This window comes from Callospermophilus lateralis, chromosome 1, assembly GCF_048772815.1.
Source record: "Callospermophilus lateralis isolate mCalLat2 chromosome 1, mCalLat2.hap1, whole genome shotgun sequence".
In the NCBI taxonomy this organism is placed as follows: Eukaryota; Metazoa; Chordata; class Mammalia; order Rodentia; family Sciuridae; genus Callospermophilus; species Callospermophilus lateralis.
In genome coordinates, this window is record NC_135305.1 from 102996001 (window position 1) to 103018581 (window position 22581).

The 22581-nt window shown below is 37.9% G+C and overlaps 1 protein-coding gene across 1 annotated transcript in view; it reads left to right on the forward strand.

The window, feature by feature from the left end:
• The window catches only part of Abca13 (ATP binding cassette subfamily A member 13), a 427810-nt gene that overhangs the window by 279827 nt on the left and 125402 nt on the right, over positions 1–22581 (forward strand). The window contains exon 49 of the mRNA XM_076864534.2: positions 22181–22235. Coding sequence (XP_076720649.2) covers positions 22181–22235 — 55 coding nt within the window. The remainder of the gene's footprint in view (positions 1–22180; positions 22236–22581) is intronic.

A 22581-nucleotide genomic window follows, 5' to 3' on the forward strand; every position in this document is an offset into this window, starting at 1 on the left:
TTCACATAGAAATCAATGATGAAAAATTACTCTGATAGGCTTTTACTTGACTCCAACCTTACCTTGTGTTTCCACATTTGTTTTCCTTCCCTGCCAATTGTGTGTGTGTGTGGGGGGGGGCGGGGGGGTGTCGGGAATTGAATGCAGGACCTTGCATAGGACCTAGCACTGTACAAGTGCTCTTCCACTGAGCTATGCCCCCAGTCTTTTAACAGTTTTTAAAAATAAAATAAATGTATTTTGCAGCACAATAATCATTTCATAATTATAGGAGGTAATAAAAAACAATACAAATGAATATGACTAAGAGAAGTATAAAAGTATAAAGTCATACAGAATAGGGATAGTAGAATGTCATTTTTAAGGAACAGAAATGTACTAAGAATTCCATCAGATATTTGAATACCCAAGGTCTCAATTGAATTTTTATATCAATTTAGAACATAGGCAATATTTGCTTCCTTTACTGATTAGAAAACTGATGTTCAGAAAAATCACCTATCAGCTATGACTCTGAAAATGTTTGACTCTAAGTCCTTAATTGATTTCTATGTCTAGCTTATAGTGAGCCTTTGCTTTTCTATTCCGTAAAGAGGAAGGTTACTTCTGGTGGGTATCTTCGTGAAAGGGAGTAATTTACATCGGATCTTAAAGGACAGAAGGTTGAGGTCAGCAAACCACTCTGGGTCTAAGCAAGAGACATCATAGTGTGCTTTCAGCTTACCTGAAAGAGTCAGTTTGACCTCATTGTAAAGTTGAATAGAGAGAGAGATAATTGTTGATCCCTCTGGAAAGATCATTTGAGGTCAAGTTCTGCCTGACCTTGACCACCAGGGTAAGGAGTATGAACTTTGATAGCATTAGACAGTCTTTCCCATTATTTGAGGATAAGAATGGCATGATCAAGGTAATATGTTATGAACTGTGATTTGAAAGCAATAAATTAAAGGGGAGAGTTGGTAGCAATAATGTGATCTGTTGGAAGGATGCCTCTTACCATTTAGAGGAATCCACGCAAGGCCTAGGTAAATCTGGAGGAAAAAAGATATAATAAAGTTCAAACAGATGGGAGAAAAGGTTGGACAAGAAAGGATTTAAGAATCTAAAATATAAATCTGAGCTTTTTAAATTGAATGACTTACTGCTCAGTACTGATGGCATTGTAAGAAATGTCAGGAGGAAGAAACATTTTCAAGGAAGGGGCAAAATGACTTGCACAGGGTCAGAGGTGTTGGTTGATTCACACATATAGACAGAAATGTTCAATAGGATTCAGAAAACTAGGGAGAAAAGTTCATCAGAGAAGTCCTCAGTAACCATAGCCCCAACCTTAATAATAATTATAATAAAAGATAATGGTAGTCAATAAATAAGCTCCCACCCAGGTCAAAGATACAGAGAGAAAAGAGCCAGAGGCAGAACTTAATTGGTAGAACACAGATGCGGTAGCCCTGGAGGTAGACAGATCTTGGCCCAGAGGCCAGGGAAGTGCAGAGTTTCAAGAAATGTAGGAAAAGGGTTGAACTATTCCAGAGTCATCAGGGTGAATGAGAGTATCAGGATTTGGCTGTTCACCTGCATTGGACAAACCAAGTGAGTTATAGAAATGAAAATGATGGTAGAGGGAACATAGCACAGAAAATAAAGGCTGTAGGATACCAAACAGATAAACTCTGCTTTATTTGACTGTGGAAAGAAGAAGATAATTTTGTGTGTGTGTGTGTGTGTGTGTGTGTGTGCCTGCACATGTATGTGAGATAAGGAGTGATAGAAGGTTTTTGTAGGCTGATGAGATGAAGAAATATGTTTTGAAAATTCAGGAATAAAAAAGAAAATTGATGGATTAAGATTTACAAAGAGGCAGAGAAAGGACGTAAGTAAAGGGGTTTATCTTGAAAAGGTGGGCGTATCTTCATGTGATACAGGGGGAGTGAAAAGAAACCCATGGTGGAAACTTGGGAAATGAGAAAAATAGTGGAAATTTATGCCAACTGGTTTTGATCTCTATGAAAAGGAGGTAAGGGTAAGACAAAAGTGATAGTGGTGGACCTTGATAATTGTAAAACTTTGTAAAACTTTGACAGGGAGAATGTATGAGAGAGCAGATATTTATGAAATTATGTCTGAGAATCAAAGAAATGCTTATTTAAGCATCCTATTCTTATTTATTTATTTATTTAGTGGTACAGAGTATTAACTTTCTGCAGCATTGGTTGTTGGCCAGCTCCCTCCTGTTCTTCCTTCCCTTGGGTGTTCAGGGGAGGGAACAGAGTAGCTGCTGTTATCCTGGTCTCATTTAAGGTGAACAGGTGGAAATGAACTTTGCTATCAGAGTTTTTCTGCCACTAGATAAGAGATTCACAGCATTCACAGAGATGCAGATGCATTTTACAGATGAAGGAAGGAAGACTCATACATCATCAAGATATCAGGGTAGGAAGCATCAGGCCTTCATCTCCCCCATGAAAACATTAAATAAAAACACCTAGAAACTGACTGAATTAACTTTGTATGAGCTCTTTCAATCAAAAGTTCTATAACAAGCAATCATCCAATAAAGAAAAACAGAAAATTTCAGGGAATTTTTTTTTTTTTTTAATTTGCTCTTGTGTCTCCTCCCTGGTGTGGCCTGGTATGACTTGGGGGAAGTGGTGGCCAAATCCCCAGTTTCTCTCTTTGAGCTGTGGTGTGTTCTGTGAAAATCATGGAATTGTAGACCAGCAGATGCTGGGGCAGGAGACTGATGATTAAGGAATGTAAAGAGCCACTAAGGCTCAAGAAGAAGCAGGACCAAAACTCTTAAGAGAAATTAATGTATTTAAAGGTAGCCATGTGCCTGGGGGAATTAGTAAAAACAAATCCACAGGCCTATGGAAAACATATGTGCAGGAAAGGCCTGAGGAGACTATGAACCTTCACTCCAGGTTGGTTAGGTAAGGTCTTCCCCTGCCCAGAGCCAATGTGTAACACTGGGGGAGGTGGTTATTTTGTTAGATACACAATTTTCAACAAAATTTAATAAGGTTTCTCAAAATTTGGGGTTTTGTTATCGAACAGGTGAAGTGAGGCCATCAGATCAGGAAACAATTGCCTTTGAAAAGATGATTTATCATACTCACAGATACAATAAAGAGTCATGTCACACCAATTCGGGCCATAGGGGAAAGACCACGGTTCATAAGGAGAGAGGGAATAGAAGAAAGATTTATTAGCAAGAGTATATATATATATATATATATATATATATATATATATATATATATATATATTTTTTTTTTTTTTTTTTTTTTTGCGGGGGTGAATGGGGCATATCAGGGTATACAGATCTGGGATTGGGTGGTTGTGCTAATTTCAGTGGGCTCTAGAGTGTAAGGGCTGTCCCCAGTTGCTGGTATCTGGTCCTGGGGTGATTAGAAAGGGGAATAGTTACTCCAAATGTAAGAGGTCAGTGAAGGGTGTGGGGTGTAAAGTGTGGGTTCTGAATTGGATAGTCTGCATATGAAAAAACTCTGGAAGGTGAGTTGTGTTCTATCTCTAGGAATTAACTTGCCTAGGAAAGGGGCAGTCCTTCCAGGGTCAGCAAGACCCTAAGATGTCAATAAATAAACAATAAAGAATAAAAGCTGATTAGTACAAACAAAAAGGAAAAATCCATTCAATAAAACAATATAAATATTCAGATATCATTCCTGAAGTAACATGGGTACTGGATTTGCTTGAAAAAAATAATTTTCATAAAACCATCTTAAATATGCTCAGGGAGCTAAGGAAAAACACAGTGAGCCAACAGATATCAGAAAAACAATATATGAATAAAATGAGAATTTCGGTAAAAAGAGAGGAATTGTAAAAACAACAGAAAATCTTGAGCAGAAATACATAACTGAATTGAAAAGGGGTTTAATTACAGACTCAGAGAGGCAGAGGGAAAAAAAAATGGACTTTGAAGTTGGATCATTTGATACTGAGTCTGAGGAGCAAAAAGAAAAGGGTGAAAAAAAAAGAGTCAAAAGTAAATATGACCAAAGAAACTTATAGGACAACCTCCAATAGACCAACACAATTCCATCAAGGAAATTTTTATAGCAAAAACAAAAGAAGAGGGAAATTAATTTAAAAAACAAGATTCAAAAACTTTCCAAATTTGAGGAAAGACATGAATATACAGATACAACAGGCTTCATGACCTGAACTCCAAGCAGGACAGAACCAAAAGACACACACCAAGACATTACAATCAAGCTGCCAGAAGCCAAGGAGAGTATCCTGGAAGGAGAAAAATTAACTAATCATATATCAGGAATCTTCATCACTGTTATTAGTACATTTATTAACAGAAACATTGCAGATCAGGCATTGGGATGATACATTTTCAGTACTGACATGTCAAGGAAATTAAACAAGAACTCAGTGTCTGGCAAAACTGTTTTAAAAATGAGAAGAAAATTTATACATTTCCAGATAAATAAAAGCTGAGGAAGTTCGTTACTACCATGCCTTCCTATAAGAAATGCTAAATTGGAGTCCTTTAAGTTGAAATAAAGGAATGGTAGATAGTAACCCAGTCATATGAAAGTGTGAAGTTTCTCAGTAAAGCTAAACACATGCAGAAATATAAAAACTAGTATTGTAAATTTGACTTATAACTCCACTTTTTATTCTATAAGATTTAAAGTCAATGGCATAAAATGTAAGTCTGTGCTACACAACATATTAAGATGTAAATTGTACATCAGGAATATAAAATATTTGTGTGGGTGAGTGGAGCTATAAAGGAATAGATTTTTTATATGTGATTGAAATTAAGTCAGAATAATTTTCAAATTGCTACAACTTTATGATGTGATATGTAATTCCCATGGTAACCACAAAGGAAATATCTGTACTATATACACAAAGGCAATGAAAAGAGAGCAAAAACTTGTCACCATAAAACAATCAACTATTCAAAAAGGAAGGCACTAAGGGTACAAAGAGGCACAAAATCTCTGTACCACATATAGGTAACGAATAGGAAAATGGCAATAGAAAGTACTTGCCTCATAATAATTACTTTAAATTTAAATACATTAAACTTGCTTGTCAAAAGACATAGATTGACAGAATGGATAAAAGTAAAGATGATCTAGCTTCATCCTGTCTACCAGAAACTCAGTTTAAGGACATTTATAGATTTACTGTAAGGATGGGGAAAAAAATCCCATGCAAATAGTAACCAAAAAGAGTAGCAGCAGCTATACAAATATCAGATAAGATGAATTATAAATTAAAAATATTGTTTCAGAGATAAAGAAAGGCATTGTGTAATGGTAAGAAGGTCAATGTACCAAGATGATGTAACAGTGATAAATAAATTCCAAATACCAGAGGTCCTAGATATAGAAAGCAGACATGCACAGAATTAAAGGAAGAAATAGACAGCTCAACAATAATATTAGGAGACATTAATACCCTGCTTTCAAAATAGACAGAATTACCAGGCAGAAGATCAGTAAGGAAGTAGAGGACTTGGACCACTGGGCCAATTGGACCTATCAGACATGTACAGAACACTATGCCCAACAAAGTACACATTTTTGTCCAGTGCTTATGGAACATTCTCCAGGGCCAACCATATGTTAGTTTACAAAACAAGTATTAATAAATGCAGGAGGATTTCTTTTTTGATTAAAGTGGAATGGAACTAGCAATGCTAGCAGAAGAAAAAGTAGAAAAATTGAATAACATTCAGGAATCAATCAATACACTCTTATAGAACCAGTGAATTAAAGAACATATCCCAAGGGAGATTATAAAACCCCTCAAGACAAATGAGAACATAGTAGATAAGAACCTATGGGATGAAACAAAAGCAGAACAATGAGGGAAATTTATAGCTGCACATTATTATCTTAAAAAGGAGTAAGGTCTCAAGCTGGCATGGTAGCATGGCTGCAATTCCAGCAACTCAGAAGGGGGAGGCAGGAGAATTGCAAGTTCAAGGTCAGCCTCAGCAATTTAGCCAGTCCCTAAGCAACTTAGCTAGACCCTGTTTCAAAAATTAATTCATTTAATTTTTAAAAGGGGTTGGGTTGTGGCTTAGTGGTTAAGTGCCCTTTGATTCAATCACTGGTACCAATAGCAAAGAAAAAAAGAAGAGGAGACCCAGGAGTGGGGGAGAAGGGGAGGAAAGGGGGGAGGGGGAGGGGAGGGCGAGAACGCAGAGAAACTACATCTTAAAGGAATAAAGGTCTCAAATTTATCACCTAACTTTACATCTTCAGAAACTATAAACAATGTAGGAATTGAGCCTAACACACTTAAGTTGCAAGGTAATAATAAAGCTTAGAGCAGAGATAAACAAAATAGAGAAAAGAAAAATGACAGAAAATCATCAAAATCAAGAGTTGGTGCACCGAAAGAAAAAAAAATGACAGATTGGCTAAGGAAGAAAAATGATTTAAAATAACTAAATCAGAAATAAAAGGAAGAAAATTACTACTTATTATTTTACAGAAATCAAGAGGATTTCACAAGCATTATCAACAATTGTACACCAACTAATTAGATAACCTAGATGAAATGGATAGATTGCCAGAAATGCACACCCTACATGAATGAAGCATGAAGTATTTGAAAGTATAAATAGACTCCACAGTTACAGTGTAATGGTATAATAATGATGTAATTTTCTGCAGAGTGACATGAGAACTCAGGTGACTGCCACTGTCTAGTCTGGGGTAAGCAGAGTCGTTGTAGAGAACAGGATATTTCATTCATGTCTTAAAGGATTAGTGGGATTCGGGCAATTTGCTTAGAAAGAAGGAGTGGGGATGGGAGGAGACTAAGTGGGAGGTAGATGCTGTAGAAGGGCATTCCAGGCAGGGAAAACACATCTGAGAAGCCTTCGGATTGGGGCATAAGATATGCCGCTATCAGCATCTGCAGGTGGTCCAGGCAGGGAAGTGACAGAAGAGCCAGGACTGTGGGCTGAAGCTCCTCTTCAGCCATGGAGATGAAAACTTTATCACAAGAGCAGAGAAGGGTTCCGTTGTATCAGCATAAGTAGGTTTATATTTTGAGGAGAAGGATGAAGAAGATTCAGTAATGCATGACCTTTGGTTTATGAAATGCAAACCACTGATCATAGTAATTGGAATTTCCCCTCCCAAATGATAGAATGGTGCTACCACCAATATATATTTTAATTCATAGGAGCTTCCATTAAACAAATAAGATTAAAGTTTGACTCTGGGTATAAGCCATGATCCCAAGCCTTGCACTTGCTTGAATCCCTGTCTGGGAACACCTGAGCAATGTTGACTTAGGTGCTGACCTCACTAGATTGGATCCCATCTGCAATGCTTCCCAAGTTACCAGATGTTTCTAACTATGCTCATCTCAGAAGCATCTACTGAAACAAGTGGGGTTGTCACTTGTTGAAAGTTGCTTTGACTTAAAAAATACATTTATTTTCAGTTAATAGAAATTTCTTTAAAGGTATTTTACTTGATTTTGTCAAAATTTCAATTCTAATTCGACTTACTTATGCAGTCAACATGGGAAAGGAAGGTTTGTGCAATGAATTGGGAACATAGGAGACAAAGCACCATAGGAGGGTGTTTTGTGAGTTATTAGTCAAAACATTTATTAAGAACTCCTAGTAGTAGGGCTCTGAACAGAAATATTTCATCACATTCTTTGATGTTTGCCTGTGCATATGAGAAATGGACAGAGCTGTAAGTCAGCTTAATAACTATAATGAAACCAAAGTTTACCCTGATAAGGAACTTGAGAACACAAGCTATGTCTTCCTTGTGGTTTTGGCCCCAGCAGCTCTAGAGCATCGGACTATGGAGGCATCCCAGCAATCAGAGCTGAATGCATGGGTGGGTGTGTTACACAGATAACACATGACACTTATCTTCTGATGGCCCTGTGATGGAATCTCAGCAGATGAAGATATTCCTTTTTGGAGATGAAGGAACTTTCTGAATCCAAACGCTGGCCATTAAAAAAAAAAAAAAAAAGACAGATTCATGAGAACCCAGGCTGGTCTCTCTTCTTATCTCAGTGATCTTGCTACTTGGGTCCCCAATTTTAAGCATGAAACTCAATGAAAAACATACATATTATAGATCATTCCAGTGGAGTTGATTGCTGTAATCTTGGAAAGCTGGTAATGGCCAAGGCTAAGAAGATGCAATTTGCAAAGTGAATTAATCCTCCAAGGTGGGCTATTTCTTCTTGCAGAAGTATGAGTGCAATTGGAATGTTCTGCTCTGGCTATAACAGATGCCAAAATTTTGGGGGGTGATGGAAGAAAAACTTTGCAAAAATACCACCTGGAACCTAAGGGAAAGACAAGATTTGAGAGTGCACAATCAGATAAAGGAATACATTTCCATATCAGAGGTTTTATCCCCTCTTTTATGCTCATGTCAAAATTTAATCATACTTGCTATAATAATTTATGTCAGAATCCCAAGGGAACTTAAAAGTCAGCTGAGGTCAAACTCCTAATCTTAACTTTGCTTTTTCTTGTATATCCCATAATAAATCAGCAAATCTTCTCCCTTCTGCCCTTGAAATTCTGTAGGTACATGTTTTCAATACTTTTACTACTAATCTTACCTCGTCCTAAGTGCTGTCTGCTTTTACCTGAATGCTCACACCAGCTTATATTGGGGCTCCCTGTAGCTGCCCATGCCCTGCTCTCATTGTCTCATCTCTCCTTAAGTGTCCATGTCACCCAGGGAATGTGTCCATCAGATCATGGCATCCCTCTGGATGTGTTTGTGAAAATAAAACAAAATTCTTCCCTGTAATTTACAGCCCCTCTCTGGTCTGTCTCAGCACCCTATCCCCATGTATCTCAAACCCCTTCTCTGCATCTCTGAAAAAGGTTCAGCTTGAACAACACTGGACCCTTTGCTATCTCCCATCTGTGAATCTCAAATTACAGTTCCCTTTATCAAGAATTTTCTGTCCTCCATATTTATAGGCTTGCTCACTCACACTCTTTTAGGTTCTCCCAGTGATGTTCAATTCTTTGTCTTCCTCTCAAATAATGAAAAAAAAAAAACAGAAACAAAAAAAAAATAAATCTAACACTGCATGCCTATCACAAGTCACCTCACTTAACCCTTCAATCATACACCATCTGTCCAAGTTCTTTCTTCTTCTGGTTCCTCTCTTCTGAAAGCATTTTTTTGGGTTGAAATTCCACTTATATTGATTCAGCAATAAAATATAATCAAGATGTTGACATTTTGCTGGCAAAGTGTTTCTAAAATGTTAAAATTGTCCTTCTTGCCCAACACTCAGGACTTTTAGTGCCTCACATATACATTCTTGATAAAACCTCTGCTTCTAAATGGGCATGCACCGCCTCCTGCCAACCTATCATTTCAGCCTCATCTCTTTTTATGCTCTCATTGCTGTTACCCTGGCGTGGCCAGGCCTTTACCTCCAATGGACTGCCATCCCTGGAGGCCTGAGAATCTGCAAAGTTCCTGTCAAGACTGCCTCTCTCTTGCCATGCTCAGTGGTGCATGCCTATAATCCCAGACTCAGGAAGCAGAGGCAGGAGGATTGCCAGTTCAAAGCCAACCTCAGCACCTTAGCAAGGCCCCCAGCAACTTAGTGAGACCCTTTCTCAAAAAAAAAAAAAAATTGTGGATATGGCTTAGTGGTCAAGTGCCCCTGGGTTCAATCCCTAGTACCAAAACCAAAACAAAACCCACACAAAAATCCAACCAACCAACCAATCAACCAAACAAAATACTACTTTAAGCACCTTAAGCATTTCTGCTAAACTTTTTTTTTTTTAAAGAAAGAGTGAGAGAGAGGAGAGAGAGGGAGAGAGAATTTTAATATTTATTTTTTAGTATTTGGCGGACACAACATCTTTGTCTGTATGTGGTGCTGAGGATCAAACCCAGGCCGCACGCATGCCAGGCAAGCGCATTACCACTTGAGCCACATCCCCAGCCCATTTCTGCTAAACTTCAAAAAGAAAGTTTAACTAAGGTATCACCTAAATTCACTGAGATTCTTCCTTACCCAATGAGTGGCTTCATTTATATTGTTCCATAGATATTAGCTTCTAAAGTTCATTCATATAACCATTTTTTAGCAAGCATTTGTACATCATGAAAAATATTTTCAAGACAGTAGGGCATTGGAGCAGCTAGTATTTTGCATTAGCATTATTTGTTTGCATTGCTATATTTTGTAATAAGAATGTAAATACTTCACAGAAGAAGTTATGCCTTTGATGTTCAGAGTTTCTAAAGTCTTTATCCATAGAGGATTTTAATAAATATTTTATTCAAATAAATGAGCCTTGGCACCATTATTATACAATTACTATAGTATATTCCATTACTATAATTAGATTCTATAATAAAGATAAATATACAGTAAAATAAATAGTTGCTACTTTATTATTATGACTTTTTAAGTTGGCATAAATATATTGAATTGAAATTAAATAGATATAGAATAATGAACATAAGAGGAAATTTATTTTAATAAGATAGAAGTCAAAACAAAGGATTAATCATCATTCCTAAGTGGATAAGAGGGATCTTCCTCCAGGAAGAGAGCACAAGAAGAAAAGAGATAGGATATTTTTTGCCTTACCTTGGGCCCAGAGCAATGGAGTCAGTCACCTATGGACTGGGATCTATGAAACTATGAGTAGCAAATAAACTTTCTTCTTCTAAAATTATTCTTGTCAGGTCTTTTGGTTACAGAGATGAAAAAAAAAACCCTACAATAATAAAAGAGATACCCAACACCTATTGGACATTAGGAGCTAGTCAGCCTTTATGACCTTTACTCTTATCAAAGACAGTTGGGTTGGATGTTCAGCACACCCCACTGGGCCCTGCTGACTCAGTGGCTGAGGGTGGTTGAAGAACCAGAGTGTGGGCTAACCCTGCCTCCCACTGCCATGTTCAGTCTAGTTGCTACCAGTTGGATGTGGAGGCTCTTATTCACATTTATCCCTGCCGATTCGGGCAAGGGTCTGAGGTAAAGAGAAGTGGTGATTGGCTTCACTTAACTCTGCCTCATTAAGACTCATCACTCCTTCCTTGGTGGGATGGAGGCTCAAATCACCTCTGCATCTCAGTGGAACAATTATTGTGCCAACTATCTCTGTTGGGCAGGGTATGGAATATCGGCTTCCTCATGGTACCTTCTGAAACAGCAGAGGATGGGAACAGTTTTCTCAGTCATTGGCTGGAGTAAGGAAGGTGTTGCTAAAAAGGTATTCTTCTACTAGACCACTTTTTCCCAGTTCCTTTGACTTTCTTGAACTTTTCTTGTCTGTGCTTATTGACAGTTCAAATCTGGAAGCTTCTGCTCTACCTTGTCTGGGATATATGGGAAGCAATAAAGCAACTCAGGAAATTCACCACTGTGTCCTTCAAGTCTCATGGTCACAGGCCACCAGCTTTGCACCTGTGAGAAACTTTCCATGCATGTTTGTGTGTTGTGTCCCTAGGGGTTTTGAGCTGTAAGAGTGAAAAACAGAGATTACTCCATCTTGGAGGGACTGGATTGTGGTTTCTGCTTCTTACCCACAACCTTGAAAGCTTGTGGGTCATAGAATACCACTTATGGAGTATAACAGGAAAAAATAATGTACCCCCAATTCTTTACCCAGTGAAGATATTGTCCATAAAGTAAGTAGGTCATAGAGATATCTTTATTATAGAACATGGCTCAAAAGATTTAACAATAAATCTATTGTTAGCAAAGAAGACCCCTCAAAAGATAGCTGTTTGTGGTTTTAACCCAAAGGAAGATCATAAAACTATTGAATCCATAGAATAAAGAAAGAACCTGGATGAAGATTTGTTCTAGTGAAGCATATTGATAATGTATATATTTCATATGTGGTAAAAAAAAATGGAAAGTCAACATGATCCACAAAATAGAAGATGCATAACATAGCATATAGTTAATGTGGAGACATAAAGAAAATTGTGGGAAGAAATAATTAGCATCAAAATGAAAACAGAGTTTACTTCAGATGGGTTTTGAATTGGATTATAATTTATTTTAATTTTATTCTTTACCCTATTTTAAAATTTAAGACATTTTTACAGTTGGCTTCTGTTATTCAATGATAGTAATATTGATAAAAAATCAATGTTTCCAGAAGAGATTAAAAAGGGGAAGCGAGGGAAAAGTCATCAAAATGCCATTCAGTAAGAAGAGTTCACGTATTTCTCTAAATACTGTCTGATTGAGTTAACTTTTTAACTCATATATCTGATGATTTCCTGGTGAATTAATTGAAAGACCACAAACTTTTCCACACAATTGATGCCAAAGCAAGTCTTTTCTTTTACTATAGATGTTTTGTAGACATCTGGGCACTAATACTTCCAAAGATATACATTTTGTAAGAGTAATGAACCCGAAAGTGACTACTTGAATTGGAGACATGTTAAATGTCTTGCTATCAAAAAAGACATTGGACAAAAGCACAGATGTGCATTTTTACAAATGACAAATATACAGAATCTAGAAACCATAGCAGATGTAGCCATAATGAGAGTGCTAAATGAGAAAAAAACTAATTTTACACATTTATACATTACCGTGGGCCAATTCTTAGAAAGAAAAGCCAGAAAATAAAAGAATATTCAAACAAAGAAAAATGATTCAGATGTACTCACAATGTACATTCTGAAACATCATTTCTGAAAACCTTTGAAGGGATTCTAGAGAGACAAGAGGCACCTTTCACTTTATTGTGAAGCTGAAATTGTGGCCCTTTCTTTACTCCTTGGTCATTTTACCAACACCATCAGCCCCAAGATTCTCTCACAGTACAATTGTTGTCTAAATAAAGTATCAAGTGCACATGATACAATGAAAATAATAACCCAATTATGGAGATTGTTTATTCCAATAATGTGGTTTTTATAGTGAGAACATCAAAGACTGCAGATGATTTTCCTAGTCTCAGAGAAAATGGATTAAATGGAGATCCAGAAAATTGAGGTTGTACCTTTCATTCTAGTTCCAAGTATGCTTCATCTCAAATTAGTCACTAACATTTCCCTGTGCCTCAGTTTCCTTCCCAACACCACATCCTTGAGTTCCTTGGACTGCATTTTCTCCATGGCAGGCCCTATTCCAGGATTAATCATATCTTACCGGATTTATGATATGTGAGATAGGTCACAAACCTCCTCTCTCTCCTTGGATCTATGGAAGGAGTTCTGATTTCTAAAGTTTTGCTATTTTTTTTTAAAACAAGAAGGGACTATAGCAGGAAGGTGTATGAGAATGGGCCCTTGCAGTGTGATTTCTCCTACCTGCTGCTGATTGCTCAGGACCCTAAGGGAACCGCAAGACTTACAGTAAAAGTAACCTTCCTCTGTATGTCGTCTTTGTTCTTTTCCATTTGTTACTCTTGGTTTTTTTTTTTTAAATTTATTTATTCCAATTTTTTATATATGACAGCAGAACACATTTCAATTCACAGTACTTATATAGAGCACAATTTTTCATGTCTCTTGTTGTACACAAAGTAGAGTCACACATTCCTGTCTTCATACATGTACTTGGGGTAATGAAATGATGTCCATCTCATTCTACCATCTTACCTACCCCCTGACACCTTTGCCCTATCTAAAGTTTGTCCTTTACTCCCATCTTTCCCCTCCACCCCCATTATGAATCAGCATCCTCATATCAGAGAGAAGATTTGGTCTTTGGGTTTGGGATTGGCTTGCTTCACTTAGCAGTATATTCTCCAACTCCATCTATTTACCTGAAAAAAATGCCATGATTTTATTCTCTTTTAATATTTCATTGTGTATATATACCACATTTTCTTTATCCATTCATCTACTGAAGGGTATCTAGGTTGGTTCCACAATTTAGCTATTGTGAATTGTGCTGGTATAAACATTGAAGTGGCTGCTTCACTGAAGTATACTGTTTTTAAGTCCTTCAGATATAGACCGAGGAGTGGGATAGCTGGGTCAAATGGTAGTTCCATTCCAAGTTTTCCAAGGAGTCTCCATACTGCTTTCCATACTGGTTGCACCAATTTGCAGTCCCACTAACAATGTATGAGTGTGCCTTTCCCCCCACATCCTTACCAACACTTATTGTTATTTGTCTTCTTTATACTGCCATTCTGACTGGCGTGAGATGAAATCTTAGTTTAGATTTGCATTTCTCTAATTGCTGGAGATGTAGAACATTTTTTTCATATATTTGTTGATTGATTGTATATCACCTTCAGAGAAGTGTCTGTTCAGTTCCTTGGCTCACCTATTGATAAGGTTATTTTTTATTTTGGTGTTAAGATTTTTGAGTTATTTATATATCCTAGAGATTAGTGCTCTATCTGATGTGCTTGTGATAAAGATTTGCTCCCATTCTCTAGGCTCTCTATTTACCTCACTGATTATTTCTTTTGCCGAGAAGAAGCTTTTTAGATCGAATCCATCTCATTTATTGATTCTTGATTTTATTTCTTTTACTATAAGAGTCTTATTAAGGAAGTCAGGGTCTAATCCAGCATGATGAAGATTTGGGCCTACTATTTCTTCTATTAGGCACAGGGTCTCTGGACTGATTCCTAGGTCCTTGATCCACTTTTGAGTTGAGTTTTCTATATGGTGAGATATAGGAGTTTTAGTTTTATTATGCTGCATATCTTTCCTATTTTCCCAGCACCATTTGTTGAAGAGGCTATCCTTTCCCCAATGTATGTTTTTGGCGCCTTTGTCTGAGAAAAATGCAAATGCATAACATTTGTGTATATAACTCTAAGTTTATTTCACTTTTTGCAAAACACATACATAAAATCCTCTTAGTGCCAATGTTGTTATGTTGCGGGCATGTACAAATAGGCAATAATTAATTATACTATTATGTATACTATGATATCCCTATAAAAAAGGAGAAGGTATTAGCTTGATTTTCAAGTATGTTTGAGCCTGAAAAGCTGCCATTAAAGATAACTAGTGTTCCATAAACATCTAATGTAGTGGTAAACCAAATTGCAATATAAAAATGAATGACTCAGTATTTATGAACCAAAAATTCATGGACATTTCAGCTTTATGTATGTACCCCTCGTCCCCATCTGTCTTGCTTCTGCAGCTCACGTCCCAGCCTGTGAATTGTGCTTTCATTGCATATGTGAGGGTTCACATGCATCTTTAGACTTGACCCTTCCTTAAGAAGTGGTTAGGACCCCCTCTCCACCCTGTTTCATGGAACCCCTCCCACCTTGGTGAACTTACAGCTTATCAAATCACCTCCCTCGCTACTTTGTAGAGTCCTTTAACCATATTTACAGTTCCATAAATGGGCTGTCACCCTTGGTGGATGTTGAGCTCCAGAGAAGGCCTGCTTGTCTGCCCCATCAGTGCACTCTGATATTATGGGCCTGAGAGATGCTTGTTAAATGAATTTTCAGTCCTATTAAAGAATAAGTATCAAGTCTTTATCTGATCATTGATAAAATTTAATTAGATAATGTCTGATGTCCAAATTTCCATCACCTAAGTTAGAATAATATCAGAATGTTTTTCTACATCTGTTCTGACATGAACACTATGCACAGGAAGAACAGGAAGACTGTTCCAGGACCACTAGAATTCCCTGTAGGGCCATGTAGAGCGTCCGTGCTTTTTTAATAAAGTAAGTATTTACTCTGTGTAAAATATGTAAAATTATAGTACTCTACAGCCAGCATCAGATGAAAAACTGAAGCTCCTATGAGATGTTTCTGAGTGAGACTCCAGGAAGGAAGAAGCTGTTGTAGCAATTTGCAGAGTTCTGGAATTTACACCAGCAGCTTCCTACTTTTAAGACCCAGGTGGAGGCAGAGCCCATGGAGCCTTATATCCATGTGCACAAAACAGGAAAGGAGGGCAGGATGGCTGCCATTGGTGGGAACTCTCCTGAAGCTCAATTCATGAGCTATATCAGTGGCTCTCTCTGCCATAGCTCAGGTTTCCTGTTGTTTGCCTTGCATGTTGTTGACACCAGTGTGGATGCTCCATACTCAGGGCCCTTTACATTGCTGGTTGAATTGATGAGAGAGGTAGAGACCGGGTCTTTGCAGATGCTGGAGCAGTTTTTTGCTCCTGGAAAAAAAAATGCCACATTCAGTTTTCTGTTGCTCTTCTAGTATGCCTAGGCTAGACCATTCCATGGAATTCCTTTTTCCTGTAAAACTCTACCATTTACCTTTTATAGAATGCTATAAACTGACTTATAAAGGAATGCATGTATATTACACTTTCTTTTAAACATAGAATTTTATTATCAGGTTACTAAATGAGAAAAAATGTATTATGAAAACATCCAGAGTAGGGTCTGGCATGTTGGGGAATTACTGTCCGCAGGAGCAGTCAATCATTCTACCTGAGAGATGGGAGACCAGATGTACTCTCGCCTCCTAGATTAAAACTCCAAAAAATGACAAATACAGGAAATGTGCTATACTGAAGGATAATAAATTCATAACAGAGGAATGAGGGCATAGAAAGCAAATATTAGAGCCCCGTTTTCAGTGTTTCAGTAATGAATCTAATGGTTTAAGGTAAGAAAAGTATTTATGCAACCTGGTCAAATAAAGATTCAACCTTTGTAGTTTAAAATTTTATTGTTGAACTCTCCACAAAAATATTTGTGGCTTTTCAGTGCAGAATGAGCTGCAGAAGTGTTTGAGATCCAACCTGTTTTCTTGCCACTGTATGGATCTGTCCTTTGGAAAATCATGAGTATGTGTTGAAGAGCGGTCCATGACATGGTGGTAGGAAGATGGGTTGTGGTGTCTGCAGCCCCAGGTTTGAATCCCAGCCTGTCATAGCTCTCAGATTCTGGAAAGCTCTTGAATACCTTCACTTCAGGTGCCTCTTGTGAAAAGGGTGTAATAATACTGATATGATAGAGTTGCTCTATAAGAATTTGTACAAACAGCCCAGGGTCCTAAATAGCATACAATGCATGACCACATGCTAATTTTTGTAGTTGTTCCTCAGCATCTGTGGAGAATTGGTTCCAGTCTCCACTATGGGTACCAAACTCTGCAGATGCTCAAGTCCTTTATATAAAATGACAATGGTGTGGCATGTACATATAACTGAGTCCTATCCAGCCATGCCTAAATCATCTCTCAAGGTTACTTATAATAGCTAATGCAATGTAAATGTTATATGAGTAGTTTTTTTTTTTTTTTTTACCATACTACTTAGGGAATAATGACAAGAGGAAAAAGTCTACACATGTTCAGTTCAGATACATCTTTCCCAAATATTTTTGATTCATGGTTAGTTGAAGCTGCAGATATGGAAGCCATGAATAAGGAGAGCTGACTGTATACTTTTGGATATCAGTTCTTTCTCTCTGCTCACAAGTAAGTCAGGGCTTAGACAGTGTTTGAGAATGACCGTTCCCTTATTTCTATCCCCGTCTCTGTACTCCAGCCAATTTTATTCATCTTTCCTGTGTCTATGGACTGTGGTGAGAAGACTGAAGATCTACTGTCCTTGGATGTCAAGTAATCAATACAGTGTTATTGACTGTAGTCACTGTGGTGTATGTTAGATCTACAAAACTTACTCGCCTTATCCATGAAATTGTACCCTTTGACCAACATCTCTCAGTGTCCTCCACACATGGTCACTGATAAATGTCCTTTTACTCTCTGTTTTTATGAGTTTGACTTTTGAAAATCCCACACATGACTGGGGTCATGCAGTATTTGTCTTTATGTTTCTGCCTTGTTTCACTGAGCACATGTCCTCATTTTATCCACATTGTCACAAAAGACACACTTCATTTAAAAAAAAAAACACTGAAAAATGGTAACTGTGTATGTATCTTTGTATATGTAAATATATGTGTATACACATGTACAAATCTATTTTTACATATACCACATTTTCTCTACCCATATATTCCACATTATTTGAATCCATTCATCTCTCAGTAGACACTTGGGTGGCCTGTACATATTGTCAATTGTGGAGAATGCTACAATGAACATGGTAGTATAGAGATTATTTTATTTCTTTTGGATATAACTTCATTAATCCTTTGGTGAGATTGATGGGTCAGATGGTAGTTATATTTTTAATTTCAGGGAGCAACTCTGTATTGTTTTTCATGATAGCTATACTAATTTACATTCCCACCAGTAGTGTATAAGAGGCAGTGGATATGGTAATAGCTTGACTATGATAATCATTTCACAATGTTTACATACATTGAAACATCACATTGTGCACTTTAAACATAGATGCTCCTTGACTCAGTGATGACGTTACATTCTTATAAGCCCACTGTAAATTGAAAATGTTGTAAGTAGGAAATGCATTTAATACAACTAGCCTACTAAATATTATAACTTTGCAATATAATACACTGTAGCAGTTTGGTTGTTTCCCTTGTGATGGAGTGGTTGACTGAGTTGTGGTTCTCTGCCACTGTCCAGCTTCATGAAAGAGGATTATGCTGTACCTCATTATCCCAGGAAAGATTGAGATTTAAAATTTAAAGGGTGATTTCTACTGAAGTATGAAGTAGGCAAATCACTTTTGCACTGTTTTAAAGTTAAAGAATCAAAGTTAAACCACTGGAACTTGAGGTCAGTCTTTAAATACTTTTTATTTGTCAGCAGTACCTCAATAAAGATGGAAAGAAGGGCTGGGGTCATAGCTCAGTGGTAGAGCACTTGCCTAGGATGTGTGAGGCCCTGGATTCAATCCTCAGCACCACAAAAAGATAAATAAATAAAAATATATTTTATCCACCTAAAAATGTTTTTTAAAAAGATGGAAAGAAAGCACAAAAAAGCAATCATGATTTTAAAAAGGAAGTTTAATATAGCATACATGAGATTGGAGATGATGTCACTGGTGTAGAGAATATAAGAAAATTTAAGGAAAAGGTAAAACATGCCTACAGTTAGTGAATTACCAACATGGCAGCAATCCAGCTTTACTAATGGGATCAGTGGGAGAACAATATCATGAGAGCTTTGTATCTAATTGTAAGGGACATCTGTGTTGAAAGAATATGTTTATTTCTACTACTTCTTGGAAATTCTCTAGGGCTGCTGGGAGGGGAGTGGATGATGAAACTGGGGAGAGGCTAGCTGAAAGGTGATGTAAATTAGGGCTGTCCAGGAGGGGTGCTGTGCAATGGAGTTGAGGAGGAAGTGACAGAATTGGAAACCTCCAGGACATGTGGCATGAAGAAGAGTGGGCAGATGAGGAGTCTTCAACTTTGAGCCTGGGTGATTGAAGGCAGGAGATGATGAGGTGGTTCACGGTGGTGAGAAGGAGGCAAATATCCCTAGGCTGATGCAGATTGCTTTGGACTTCACATGCCCGCAGGGTGAGTGGGGGGAAGTGTAGAATATAGTCATGGTACTCAAGGCAGGCTTGAGAAGACCCAAGGGGAGTGTGAAGGGGTGGGGTACAGAGAGCACAGGAGACTTCTGGCCAGGCTCACGTTTCTGCTGTGTGAGGAGAAACATCAGCTATGGAGGGTGTTCTGTTCAGTCCGAAGCTGGGTACACTGCAGTTCAGTTCTGCCACTGAACATCTGGAATTAGCACAGACCACTCAAGTCAAGGTCTATGATGTTTTGGAGAGATCCAAGGAGGCAAGTTCAAAAATATAAGAAGCATATGATGAGAGGGTGGGGATGCTGGGTCAGTCCAACTCCTGGGAAGGAGAGAGGACTGGATCTTGAATTCAATCCTATCACCAGTGGTTTACTCAGTATGCCTATTTAAACCCAAAGGGCATGGTGCCCAACAAGACTGCTGTTTCTTCAAAGGCCAACTACACTTCAAGGGTTCCGAGGCCAATTGCACTTCTGACTGACTGGCTAGAATTGTGGAGTGCCCATGACCCCATCAGGTTTGATTATTTGCTAGAATAATTCATAGAATTTAGGAAAGCACTACACTTACAACAGTTTTATTTTAAGGATGCAAATTAAGAGGTGCAGCCAAAATGGAGAGATGCATAAGGCAAAAGTTCTGGAAAAGTTGCAGAGCTTCCATGCTCTCAACTCAAGGAATCTGGGCATATCCCCCTCCCAGGACGTCCACTTTTTCACTAACCTGACCTCCACTGAGCCTTCATTTCCAGAGTTTTGACTGGGGTTTTATTATGATTAAGTAAGCTATTGTCTACACAACTAAACTCAATATTCAGTCCTCTCTCTTCCCCAGAATTTGAGCTTTCCATTCTCTAATCTTATCTTTTATTAATTATATTTTTTCAACCTTCCCCCTTGGACCAACTTTTCCCTCCAAAACATTATAGATCCAATCTGTTTCCTATGACCCATGATGATGCTTTAGCTAGCTGAAGACATTTCCAAGCTTCCTCTTGCCCCAGATATGTGTGTATGTGTGTGTGTGTGTGTGTGTGTGTGTTTGTATTTTCTAGTTGAATAATTCCAGTATTCTCTTATGTTTCTAAAATGATAGATTTCCAGATCTTCATGGGCTAACCATACTTTTCTGAGTTTGCTCTAATCAAGAATACTCTCATTCGTACACAGACTCTGGAATACCATACAACATTGGAACTATACTCCCTCTCTCTGCAGCACCCAAAGGGACACCTGCCACACTTGGCAGGATCTCCTCTTGTGTATGCACTTCTAAGGTCTGCTGGCTTTTATATGACCACCTGGTAGAACTGATCGCTATTGAACTCCTCATCAAATGAAAGGCTTGCTGCCTATGAGTCAGACCTTTAGCTGGAAAGCATAGAAACTGGAAAATACTGTAAAGAGTAAGGACAGAAGTCCCATTCAGCGAAAGACAGACAAAGGAGAGAAAGAGTAGGGGATGTTAGTGGTCCAGACAGACAAGGAGTCCTCTCCATGCAGCTGTTTGTAATGCTCTGGGAATCCACACAGCAGACATGGGACCCCCCACCTCTGCCCCAGGAGCCAGGACAGCATATATCCACAATATTAATTTATAATCAGAGAACTTATTCTGGAAATTGTACAAGAGACTAGCTGGGTCATTAGCTCCCACTGTTCTTTCTGCCATGATTCAGAGCTTTCTTTAGTGCATAGCTGAGTCCACAAGGAGGAAATAAAAAGACTGGTCAAGTTAAAGAGAACAGGTGGCAAACAGAAGTCAAGATGTCTGGGGCAAAACTGTTGGGATTTTGGAGCACTTTGGTCTGTTTTAACACTGTACCTTTTAATTTATTTATGTTTACTTATACTCCATGATTGCTTTAGTAAGAATTTCATGGCCCCCCATAAGGGAATTCAAAATATAGACAACAGGATTAATTAAAAGGGAGTTCAAAGGAGAAGGAAAATACAGGAGTGACTACATAAAATAGAGCAAATATTTTGTGTTTACTGCATTGGTCTCCACGTTCAAGCCACAATTTATATACAAACATTTAAAACAACCAATTAGAAAAAGGAAGCCCAATTACTTTCATAGTTCACAGTGTCTTTAAGATGAAACACAAACCATTTGCCTGAAGTTATGGAGTTCTTGATATGGTATCGACTGGGATTTGCTAGAGAAGAGATACCATGCTGTGTGATATTATGAACAACTTTTTAAATGAAATCCTTTTACTTGAAACTTTATGGCAATTTCTCTACATTGGCTGCTGGCATTGCACTAATGTACAAGCCTGAGAAAGCAAACAAAGCCAAGGACAACTACAAAATAGAAATTGTACCAAGGAAAAAAGAAATGCTTGAGTTTTCTATCTGTCTAGATCCAGCTTGATCTAGATGTGAACTGAATATTGACCTGGTTTCTATCAAATGACCTCCTCTGCATATTGTTATGTAGCCTGAGTCTGTTTCTTCACCATAAAATATGAATGGTATGTTTCTTCAGTACTGAGATACTTACAACACTTAACAATAAAATATAACATGAGCATAATACCTGACATATAATGCATTTATACTACATCCTAGTTATGTTTAACCAGGGCAGCAATGCAAAAATCCCAGTGCACATTAGCTGAATTACATGGCAGAATCTGCCCTTTGTTGCTACTAAAGGACTGAAGCCTGGAAAAAGCAGACGGGAGATGTCTTGTGGGCAAGGAGACTCTATGTGGGTTGGAGGTGGGCTGTGTGTCACCATGCAGCAGAAGGCTCACTTTTCAATATGTTGTTCTGTTCACAGGAATTACACTCTATAGCCACCCATATGGAGGATCCTTGCTGAATGAAGACAAGATGTGAGTTGAAGGAATGCTGGGAGGGCCCCAAGTATGGAAGAATATCTTTGAGTCTCTTAGTGGTGATTTTGATCCCTTTTTGACATTTGTTGGGAGAGAAGTTGGCATATGTAGTTAGTGGCACAGGGCCTGGGCATCTCTTTGCAAAGCGGGAGGAAAGTGATTATTAAAAGGGTCAGTGCTTTGACTGAGCTTAAAATGGATGAGAATATTATGCAGCTGTATTTTTAAGCAAAAATCATCCAAAGGGGATATGTTTCCCACAGCTTATGGGACTGCACGTCTTCCAGGACACTTTTTCAATTTAACATCATAAATGTGGAATTCAGATAGGTGAATATAGTAG